This window comes from Haplochromis burtoni, unplaced genomic scaffold, assembly GCF_018398535.1.
Source record: "Haplochromis burtoni strain Fernald_Lab_line unplaced genomic scaffold, NCSU_Asbu1 Contig_141, whole genome shotgun sequence".
NCBI classification, from domain to species: domain Eukaryota; kingdom Metazoa; phylum Chordata; class Actinopteri; order Cichliformes; family Cichlidae; genus Haplochromis; species Haplochromis burtoni.
In genome coordinates this window covers 338,345-350,610 of record NW_024582502.1, presented here as the reverse complement: position 1 = coordinate 350,610, position 12,266 = coordinate 338,345, and the positions used below count along the sequence as shown (strand labels likewise).

At 39.5% G+C, this 12,266-nt stretch overlaps 1 protein-coding gene across 1 annotated transcript in view; it reads left to right on the top strand.

The window, feature by feature from the left end:
* The window catches only part of ctnnbl1 (catenin, beta like 1), a 69,942-nt gene that overhangs the window by 38,232 nt on the left and 19,444 nt on the right, over positions 1-12,266 (top strand). Inside the window, exons 12-13 of the mRNA XM_005931482.3 lie at positions 1,935-2,032; positions 4,901-4,981. Coding sequence (XP_005931544.1) covers positions 1,935-2,032; positions 4,901-4,981 — 179 coding nt within the window. The remainder of the gene's footprint in view (positions 1-1,934; positions 2,033-4,900; positions 4,982-12,266) is intronic.

The window sequence follows — 12,266 nt, the reverse complement described above, 5'->3', positions numbered from 1 at the left end:
GAGGTGGTGACATCAATTACCACTTGGATCAAGTTGATAAAGTAGTGTCCTTTTGGAAATGGCATTTAGCCTCCTTGTCTTTGTGTACAGGAAATAAGGCTGTCTACATTAAAATAAGGGATCTTTGGACTGAACCGTCCTGATGTTCAGCCTGAGCAGATACTTGTGATACCTCTGAACCAGTCAGAAATAGTTCATTTATTTTTTCCTTTGTTCTGATGTGTCATGATGATATAAAGGATTTTAATAGAAGTACTGAGGTGATTTTAGTGTGTCAAAATTTGAAGTATGGTTAATTAATCCTTAATTTACTCCTGTAAACAAACATATCACAGCAGTATAAATCAAAAAGTTGGTCTACTTTAGACATGGGCATTCTTGCAATGACTGTTGAGATATGGATAATGTGAATTCAGAATGCCTTGAAAGTTTCACGTATTGAATTCTCAAATTTTAATGAATCAGAGTTTAATAATATTTGAATCAAAATATAACCGTGGTGTTGTTATTTTGCCATCACCGTATGTCACACCTGATTAAGCCATACCCATATAGGGCTTATCACCAACATTACCTTTTCTCTGTGTCAACAAATAACTAAAAGCTGTTTTTTATTCAAGAATATTTGGTTGCTTAGAGGCATAATTAAAGCACAAAGCTACAGTTTCAGGGACTTTAATTACATCAGAAGTATTGAGTAAATTATTAGAAGTTTGATGTAAAACATTGGAGGGATTTAGTTTGATAGAAGAGCAATAGATGCGAACAGAAGTGTTAAAATAACCAAATATTTGGCTTGCAGATTTAGCAGGAATACACATTTATTGTTTAATTTTTAGCTTTTTTTACATTTTACATTTCCGCTGAATTGCCATGCTGAAACACTGCAACTCCAGTTTATTTTGCATTGTACGCTAGTTCATTTTCACACGTTTTTTTTTTTCCTCTGCTTTTGATGGATATTTCTATATTCTGAAAAGGCTACATCTGGCAGGTGTTAGAGCCTTAAGTGTTCCCAGCCTTCACTTCTTGTGGGTAGAGAGCCTGCGGGTCATAGGGGATTGCACAAAGGGAGCTGACAGCAAATACGACCCCTTTTAAAAAGTAGAAATGGGATTGATTCCTGCACTCTTGTTGCTTAGCAACTGCAAAGCCTCGTTGAGAGAGAATATTGACCTCTTGTTGATAAAGTCCAATTACATTTTTTCCCCCTCCACTCTGTATATCCAGAGATTTTACAATGTCATATTCTCTCCCCCCCCTTGTGTGTACACTGTATTTCCCATTCAATATCATGGAGCAATATTATGCTATGATTGTTGCCTTTTGGTGCCGCTTTGTGACTAAGAAGGTCTTTGAATGAGATAACACGTCTTACATAGCATGAATTTGGCTAACAAGGGCACTCAATGTGACTAACTGGTGTTTGTTGCTAATTCAGTCAATTAACATGTTTCTAGACCTCCTGCTTGCTAAATGGCCCCAGAGCTGCCACAGACGAATTTCTATCACCCCGATAAATGTAATTCAGCCACAGCCAAAACCATTTAGCATGTTCCAGCATGGCCTAAAATGAAAATTGATTTCTAAATTTCATTAACATTTTTCCCTCCTCTCATTCTGTGCACTCTCTGTAAGAGTATCCACGCTTAGCCAGCTGCGTGCTCTAATTGCAAATTATCAAGTGCTAATCGATTTGTCCTTTCTGTGGATGTGGGTGAGAATGAGCTTTGCTGTAATCGGTTCTTTTTTCTTAAGAGTTTGAGACTGTTTGCTTTAACTGTAACTGTGGTGAATGATCATGCACCTGTTGGGTTTTAAGCTTACTGTAAACCCCTGTGAGGTCTTCAGTGAAGCGATGCCGTGCTTGAGATGTTTGAGAGATATTTTGTGTCGTTGATGAGCTTTTCTCTTCTCACTTTACTCTTTCTCAGAGCACGTCTGCTCCATCATCGCCTCCATGCTGAGAAATCTCAAGTCCCAGCAGAGAAGCAGGCTCCTCAGCAAGTTCACGGAGAACGACTGTGAGAAGGTTTGTATCATTGTCGTCTTGCTGGTTTCTTCATTCTTCTTCTTGCCTTGCAACCCCTTTTTGTTTTGCATCTCATGTTTTTGAGTGCTTCATCAGACTGTGTTGTTGTCTTCATTACCAGTTGTTTTTTTTGTTTTTTTATTCAGAGCAGGTGTACTGTATTTCCTAAATTTAAATGACTTAAAAATATATTTTCTAAAATTGCTTTGTACTCTGTGCAATAGAAACGCACTGATCAATATTAGGAGTAGATAATGGTCCAATCCTGACTCAAATGTGTCAGGATCGGTGAGAGAAGGCTCTGAATACTACTACAGCATGACTGAGCTTAAGTAGCCTTACAGCAAGGGTTATTCTGCACTTTGTCATATGTTTTTCAACAGGTTTTTACCCAAATACTAGAATGAAACTTACAGGCAACGAAGCTTTCCATATTGGATTCTCTTTCTGTGATTCATCCACACTTGCTAATATTTGATCTTATATAATGTTTAGCCCCTAGATGAGAGCAGCATGCAGGGACCCTACTCTAAGTCAATGAGACAAGTGAAAAAATATTGGATGAAAAGCATAATCAAATTTTTTTAAATCTTTTATTTTCTTTATCCTTGTACTGTTTTCATTTATTAGTTTACTAAATGTATATTCTTGGGGGTATTTTTTTAATGTATTTTATTTGTGTATTTTATTTTGTGACATAATCTTTAGGTCCTGATCTTGCGTTATACATTTTTAAAGAAATATCGTTTTGAATACTTCTAGTGCTGCTCGGTACTCTGTATCTGCAGACATTTAAAGTCATTTTATCGGAACTGGGAAGAGTTGATCATCTGTCCCTTTTGGACACTGGTAGTTGTGTATTTCTCTGTGCTCCATGATGTAGTGCAGCGGTCCCCAACCGTTTTTGCTCCACAGACCGGTTTAATGTCAGAGAATATTTTCATGGACCGGCCATTAAGGTGTCGCGGATAAATACAACAAAATAAAATGATACGACCAAGACAAAAACTGTGGTATTTTGTAAATATAATAATAAACACGAATTCACTGTGTAATTGTGTAACTTTATTAGCAGCATCATCCTGAAATGCGCCAACAACATTGAGTTTAACATCCTCCTCTCTGCCCCTTAATGCTCTCTTGTCGCTATGGTAATGCGTAAATATTTCATTCAAAATAAGACACAACTACAACACAGGAAAAGACCCAGGGAAACAGAGTTAACGATAAAAACCATAAATTTTGCACCCAAGCCTCAACTCTTGCGCCCCGGTACCAAAACAACTCACGGACTGTTACCGGTCCATGACCCGGGGGTTGGAGCCTGCTGGTGTAGTGGTTTACATATTCTCTTTGGTTAGGACTGGGAGGAGATACAATCCCAGCCTCATGGGGTCACAAGTTTGTGTACTCCTCATGCCGGCCCCAAGCCCACTTAAATGGGAGGATTACATTTGGAGGTCATCTGTGCCTAATCAAACATGCAGATCCATCCGCTGTGGCGACCCTTGTGAGGGAGCAGCCAAAAGAAGCTTTTAACTATTAGTCAGAAAATTCACATGGCAGTCACATCAACTGATTTCCCCCAAGCCTCTTCCTAATATCTTTAGTTTTTGTTCAAACTAGTCTTTAGTTTAAATTTACGTGAGCTGCATCAACAAAACTTACGCCCAGTCGTAACTTTGAGCGGTCTTTGCAATGCAAAATGTTTTACAGCAACTGTAGAGGATCAAAAGGGGAAAAAAGGCAAGTTCAGTGACATTTCATTTAGTATTAAAGTTGTGTGGTCAGTAAAAACGACGCAAAAACAAAACACTGGCTGCCTAGCTTTAACTTCATGACAACAATGTTGAACATGTATAAATGAATGTATAAATTATTACTCTTGGAAATAATTTTTAATCATAGATAGACTACATATGTTTTCTTTCAAAAACAAAAACAAAAAAATCTATTTTGAAACTGGTAGAAACACCACAGCTAAAAAGGTTAGTATACATGGAAACGAATAAAGCAAAAGTGATTAAAGGTGAAAGCCTGAATATTCAGCGTATCCACGATTGGGCTTTGCCACAGATCTTGTTTTCATAACATACTCACATTAGAAGGCCATTCAGCTTCCACACACTTGGGGAACACCTTTACCTGAACCAGTCTGCAGTAGTTCTATTTTTTCCAGAAACTAGTTCTAAGACGTTACGAGAGGTTAAATACACCGAGGTCATCGAGTCACTCTGTACCTGTGTATACCGTCTCCCATATGTTGCAGAATGTGAGAAAGCAATTATGATGTCAAACCTGACAGCTCGACACACTGCACACTCTCCCACCACCCACCTCAACTCCCACGATCCTTCTCACATGTGCCCAAATGTGTCATATTCAGCCTGTGGCTCAAGGCCATTTTATTGGATGCATGACTTTTTTTGAAAATGCTTGTGGTACAAATCAAATGTCGATAGCTTTCTCACTACTGAGGCAACCTAGAGTCTCATTTTAATCAGCTTTTAAGGTTTGTATCCAGCGTCTGGCGATATGTTAAGGCAATAAGGGAAGCTTGTGTTTTCTTCTCTTTGTTTGCCACTCCATAGGTTACTCCCTGCAAAAGGTCTGTAGCCAAATAAATGAGGGGATGGTCAGTGGCATACTAACATATAAAAAGAAATATGAAATTGGAAATGTATTTTTCTATTGTTACTTCATTTTAAGAAGGTGGAATTTGTTTGTCCCTGTTAGAATTTTTCCATATATGCTCGCAGAGCTTCATCCTGCTTTTGCGCTGCTTTGTAGTGTCCTCTTTATGTTTCTTTTTTCCACTTTGCATCTCTCACTTTTTTTCTACTTTGCTCTATTTCATTTTCTCTCCAGGTTGATCGACTGATGGAGTTGCATTTTAAGTACCTCGAGGCTGTTCAACAGGCTGACAAAAGGATTGAAGGAGAGAAACATGTAAGCAACTCTTCTTTTATTCCTTTTTCCCATCCCTCCCTCTTACCCTCTCAGTCTGTCAGTGATGCTTTTTGATTTGATGATGAATTTACATTATGCATTCATGTTTCCTGGATTTCATTATTGACCACAAACAAAAGCCACCAATGAATTATGAGTCACTGAGACATTATTCGGAGTAATATTGCTATAAAGGCGTTTTTCTGTTTTGGGTTGGTTTGATCTTTTTGATTTGTTTGTTTTGTAGGACAAGACAAATTCCAATAAAGCTCTGTAAAATATAACTAAGAACAGAATGCAATGATTTCCAAATACCATTAAGCAATGTTTTACTCACAATGGATTAAAAAAACATGGAAGAAATGTACCATTTCAGGCGAAACTAGAGTTATTTTTAATTTGATGGCATCAACATGGGTTAAGCCATCCCCTCTTCTTTTCACAACAGTCTGTAAACGTCTGGGACTGAGGAGAGCAGCTGCTAGACTTTTGAGAGAGTGTTGTTTTCCCGTTCTTGTCTGATAGAGGATCCTATTGTAAAAGCTGCAGTATGCAGCTTTGCGTTGCCTTGCTGAAATATGCAAGGCCCTGCCTGAAAAAGACAATGGATGGGAGCTTATGTTGCTGTAAAACTTGAATAGATCTTTCACCACTGATGGTACATTTCCAGCTGTGCAAGCTGCCAGTTCCATAAGAACCAATGTACCGCCGTACCATATGAGATGCAGACCTTGGCGTTGAAGACTGATGACAAATTGGATGATCCTTCTCCTCTTTAGGACACAGCGTCCATGTTTTCTAAGCTGAAATGTAAATTCATTGGCCCGCAGAACAGAGAAGCGCTATTTCTGGACCTTGTTCAAATATGGTGTCTTTGCATGATTAAGCTTTTTCCTGCGTTTGTGGACGGCACAGTGAATAGTCTGTACCGAATGCACCCAGATAAGTTGCCCAGAACTTACCATTCCTGCATTCCCTTTCCAGGCCTGGAAGAGTTTGTGTATGTGTATTAAAGGCTATAGATAGAGAAAACTTTGGGGCCATTTACTCAAGATTTATGGCCCTTTTTTATAAGTGATGAACAGCCTAATTTAGTTTAATGTTTTATAAAAGTCCGTCCATCCATTCCTTCATTTTCTTAACCACTTGTCCAATTCAGGGTCATGCTAGTGCTGGAGCCTATCTCAGCTGTCATATGGCACGAGGCGGGGTACCCCCTTGGACAGGTGGCCTATTCAGAGTGTCAGAAAATGGGAAGAGGGAAATGTATTGTCAGTAAGAGCTCATTTATCAGGTGGTTTATCTGTGGTGTTGCGTCGACACTCTGTTAAAGGACACGTACAGAAGCATTGCTAGGTTGAATACATTTAGAGAGAAAGGAAGAGAAGGAAGTTAAGAGACAGGTCTGTGAGTTACTTGAGCAGTCTGCAGCAGGTCATCGCAACAGCACAAGATAAACTCTGAGTTGGAATTGTCCACGGACGGGGGAAAAAAATGTGGACCGCAGCGCAATATCAGACAGACATGGTTTTGTATTGTCCACCAGCTAAATCACACTGCAATATAGATGTTCAGATTTCAGCTGCATTTCCTGTTTGAAAGGATTGGTGTTTGCGTTCAAAAATACAGTCCTTTTTGGTTTTTTTGGAGGGATGGGGTAGATAAGATGTGCGGTTCCACACAGTGTCACATCCAAAGCCATGAGGGAAGAGACCTAAAATACAATCACAGTCCTGCTGATAACAATATGACAGTTTACAGAAGAATGGAAAGTTTGATAGCTGTGTGAAAGCGGCCTATTGAGCTGTCTGCGTGTGTATATGTCAGCGCATTGAGCTGTGGGCTAGACGCAACGATAGAGGGCTAGAGATAGAAGATAAGTGACCGAGCAGGGGATAATGGCTTGAATGGAGAGAGAAAGAGCCTCAAAAAGGTTGGAAGTTAAGAAAAGACATAGTTATACTTTAAATATCTCAACAGATATATAGTCAAAATAAGAGGAGATGGTGTCATAAATGCAAGGAGAAAGAGCGAGGTTTGAGTGAAAGCGAGAATGACAAGGGGAACCGGGGTTTGGCTGGAGACAGATAAGTGTGAGATTCCTATCTAAAGATGACAGAAGATTAATTTCTCAGACAGGCATCTTTGGTGGGATTGCCAAGAAAAGGCCAGACAGTTTGACATTTTCTCTCCATCTCTCTTTCTCCTTTTCTCTTCTCTCTCCCTGCCTCCCTCTATCGTTCTCTCGCCTCTTCTTCTTCCGTGATGGTGGAAGTATGACTGCGATAACATGGTGATAAGAAACATGTCTACGTGTGCAGCTATCTTTGAAGCCACATGGTTTTGCTTCAGCCAGTTCAGACTTCATACTGTGAGCCAGTTTGTCGCACAGCAACAGTATTCTCTTCATTTTACACTGAAAAAGAGAATAATTAAAATATCTAGGCTCTGACTGGAAGTTTTTTAAGCTAGTTGTCATGAGCTCAAGTAAATCACATTGATAAGATGCATTTCTTTATTTGAGTGCACATTTTTTAGGTTGAATCAGAGCACTGTTTTAGTTTTCGTGTTGGTGAGCATTATTCACCTTTTATTTTTGCTTGCAAAGGAGCACTTGTACCATTTATAGACTTATAGTTATATGAATATAAGTGTTTAATGGTGTAGAGCAGGGGTGTCCAACTCCAGGCCTCAAGGGCTGGTGTCCTGCAGGTTTTAGATGTGTCCTTGATCCAACACAGCTGATTTAAATGGCTAAATTACCTCCTCAACATGTCTTGAAGTTCTCCAGAGGCCTGGTAATGAACTGATTATTTGATTCAGGTGTGTTGACCCAGGGTGAGATCTAAAAACTGCAGGACACCGGCCCTCGAGGCCTGGAGTGGGATATTCCTGGTGTAGAGCTATATATTGGCATGCATATTGTAGCCTGAAGCCTCTAGCATGTAGCAGGGATATGAAGTACTTTACGGTGGGGTGGTGCTGTCTGTGGACCCAAAGTCATTTATAGACTGAAGTGCTTTTTGTCACATTTGGAGTGGTAACATTCATAAAAGGTTAAAGTGAAAATAAGGGCATATACACTCAGGTAGGATGGGTGTTTAAATGATGTACGGTTGGTGCTAAGGGGCCAAAAGTGTGCAAAGAAATGATCCCCCACAGCATTACATCATACATTACATCCATTGATACTGTATAGATCTATGTTTTCATGTTGTTTACACCTTAATTCTTCTAGCAGTCTAGCTGTTCTCCTCTGACATCAGCGAGGAAGTTTTGCTGTGTGTAACTTATGGCCTCACGTGTACCCATGAGGCCATGATTGTTCTCTCCAGCTCCTTTTGACATGTCATTTTAATTCACAAACCATAGAAATTCCATTAGTGTTTTCTGATTTGATCACTTCTTCTCCTTAATGTTGGGCAACAAATGATACTGCGGTTGCAGTGGTTTCCTTCCCGCTGGTCCGACATCCAGTCCTGAAAACACCCGAGTGATATTTTAAGTCTGTGTGAATCCAAATGCCACGTTACTTTAAATAAGGCGATAAAGACGCCAACCCAGTTCTGTCCAGCGCCTCGTCAGAATCGACTGCCGTCAGCAGCAGCAGCGTTTTATCTCTCTCCGCCGTGCTTTTTGGTTTCCCCTAGTTAAGCCTGTTTTTAAGGGGCGGTAAGCAAAATGTTTTTCCTCTGCAACATATTATCCACAGATTTCTCAGGAGGATAGCAGAGGAAAAGCTGCTGCTGCCTTTTCTCTGCATCTCCAGCCCAGTCCCTTTCTAATAAGCTGCTTATTTTCTTTCCACCTTGGTATCTCTTTCTCTTTTCTTTCTATCCCTCTCATTCTCTCCTCCTTTTTCTTAAAGCTGTTTTTCATCCTATCATATTTCCAATTTATCTTTTTATGCATTAAATTGCATTTTTACATACCTCTAATATTATTATTCTACTTAATTTCCATACCCCCCTTTTTCTTCTACCTCTCCTTCTTCCTTTACTTCCTTGTGAGCAGCTTATGTATAAAATGTATTTCTTGTTGTGCATCTTTTTCTCCTTCATCCTCAGTTTCTGTTGCTATATCACACCACCTCACTCCTCACACATCTTTCTTATTTCCCTCAGTTCTCCTTTCCTCCTCTCCCTAATGCCGCTGCTTTCAGTTCTCTTCCTTTCCAAACCTTCCCTTTGCTCTCAGCTTGTTGGTAACAGCTCTTTGAGATTGATGAAGCTCAGCAAAACATGGCTGAGGCCGACCTCAATACTGTAAAATGCCTGAGTGCACTTTCCTAGCTCCTAAGAACTCAGTTGCTGGCGGTGTTGTGTGTGTGCATGTGTGAGAGAGAGCGAGTGTGGGTTTCCTTTACTGGTCTGTAGCAAGTACAGCAGAAATGAGCTAGTTTAGCTTTGCTGACAGTAGACATTTTCAAAGAAAGTCTGTGTTAAGTTGGAATTGGTTTTGCACCTGGATGTGATATATTTAGCTTTCTTAAACGTCCTCCAAGAATAAATGTTTTCCCTCACTCGCTCTCCCTCTATCAGTTTCCTGATTCATACACGATTCTTCAGTGAAATTTTGTTTGTGTCACAGCTTGTTTATCTTCCTGTCATCATTTCTCTTTCTCCTCTCAGCTTTTTTTGTTATCCTCATCTGTTATTCTTTCCCTTTAAAAGTCACCCTCCATTCATATATTTGACTGTTTAGTCCTCAGGGATTTAGGACTAAAAATTACCTTTAACCAGAGTGTGCCCAGCTCCGGTTTGGACTGAATTATTTAATGTTAACAGGTATTAACTTTTCAGTCTTAATTCAAAAAGACATGTCTCTCATTTCTTCATCTACTGTGTTCATATAAAAATAATTTCTAAAGTCTAATACATTTTAAAGGGGAAAAAATGCTGTTGTATTTACAGGTAATGTTGCACTTCACAGATGGAAGTATTGTGGTATTATTTTACCAAGCTGTAAACTTAGAGTCAAGTGTCAGATACACAGAGACCAATTTTTGCATCTCCTTGTTAAAATCTCTTTCTTTTACCCAGTGATCCAATTTATTTTAACCAACACATTTATGTGGTATAGAAGTGTCACAATCACTGATTTTCACTACATGATTATTGTAGACAATAGCAATGATATGACCATGATAGCTTTAAAAAAAAAACAATTCCCCAGATGTAAATATTTAAAATATGTGGTTAAACTGGTATCAAGAAATGTGAAGCAGGTGAAAATACAACAAAAAACTGCAGTGACTAAATCAGGCCATCCAAAAACACCTCTGAGTCAAGGACATGGTGATGGAGTGAACAGGTCAGCGATAGAAAGGAAACAGGGATGAAGAAGTAGCAGAAAGAGCAGACAGAAAACTAGTAATTAAATAAATAATTAGCTAAATCAAATCTACACCCATGTGAGTGACTCAGTCAAAATTAACAAGTTTGTTGTGGGAAGTTTCAGTTAGTACGTGAGAGGTGAATGCCGATAGCTATAGTCACCTTATTTCAATCAGCCATGAGGCGAGTGGGTAAGTTCAGGCATCAGTGCAGAGCCGTGCTAAATTGGTGAGTAAGTCAAACCATAACTGTTCTGTTCATGTGCGCTTTGTAAAGAAAACACATTATGATCTGATGTCCATGTTTAATTGTTTTAATATATAGTGGGTACTGCCAATACTGGTGTATCATGATGAACTTAATTAGGTCTAGCACTGAATATGGCCTAATGCAGCAATAAAAGCTTCTTTTATTAAAAATATACACTCAGTAGCCACTTAACTATTTACTCCTTGCTTGCACACGGTTAGATTTTTTTCTGCCTTCAGAAGTACCTTATTTGTTCACTGCGATGACACATTGAAACATGAAATATTTCTCTAAGATTTTAGTCTTTATTGATATCATAGCATCATGCAGTTGTAGCAGATTTTCAGCTGCACAGCCATAATCCAAATCTCCCATTCCACCACATCCCAAAGGTTCTCTGTTTGATTGAGATCTGGTGACTGGGGAGATTAGCTGAGTACACTGAATCATTGTCATGTTAAGGAAAACAGTTTGAGATGACTTGAGCTTTGTGATGTACTATATTATCCTGCTAAAAGCAGACACCCAGAGATGGATACGCTGTGGTCATACAGGCATGGACACGGTCAGCAACAATACTCGGACAGGCTGTGGCATGTAAACAATGCTCAGTTGTTACTAATGGGCCCCAAGAAAGTATCCGCCATACCATTAGCCTGATTCTTACAAAGACAGAAACATTTTTGTGGGGGGTTTTTTTGTTGTTGTCGTTTTAATGCTGCTTATGAAAAATTCTGACCTAACCACCAGAATGTTGCAAAAGACACTCTCATCAGGCCAGCCAGTGTTTTTCCAATCATCTATTGTTCAACTTGACACCCAGTGTGGTATTCTGCTTCCTTATCCTTTCTGTCTTCAAGGTTCGACAAGGTTGTGCATTCAGAGTTGCTTTTCTGCGTACGCTGGCTGTAATAAGTGTTAGCTTGAGTTACTCCTGCCTTCCTGGATCAGTCTAGCTATTCTATTCTGACCTCTAGTATCAAGAAGGCATTTTGGCCACTCATTGGGCATTTTCTCTTTTTCAGACCATTCCCCTTAAACCATAGATATGGTGATCATCTGCTGTGGACAATCCCAGTAGATCAGCAGTTTCTGGAAAACTCAAACGAGCCTGTGTGGTGCAAACAACCATGTCAAATTCAGAGTCACTTAAATCATCTTTCTTCCTCATGTTGATGGTTGGTTTGATCTTCAGCAGGTCATCTTAACCATATCTACATGCCTGAATCAATGAGTTTGCTGTCATGTGATTAACGGCGAGAATGTATCATCTAAGCTGAAAATACTACCAAACTATAATATTCTAATGATGCCTAAATAATGCCTATTGCAGTAAACAACCTAATATTGGAAATAGTTGCGTTACCGGGTGTGAATACTCTTGATATATTGTAACCATCAGTTGTTTGTATCTGTTTTCGAGACAAAAATAAGTGTAGGTAAAAGTCCAATTGGACCAGTCTCATACACTGCGAGGCAGTCCCTGAAGGACCCATAAGTAGGTTAGGGAAGTGCCCGTGTGAAGCCATTACGTAGCTTTAAAGTGGAAAACACAGATAATCTCATTACAGTGCACTTTTCAGCTGTGAAACCTCGGGTCCTGACATTCAAGTGGATGTGTGACATACAGCACCCAACTAAACATTGTTCCAGACTAAGCTACTCCCCCCCCGCTACACTGTGAAAACTCATCAGTATTG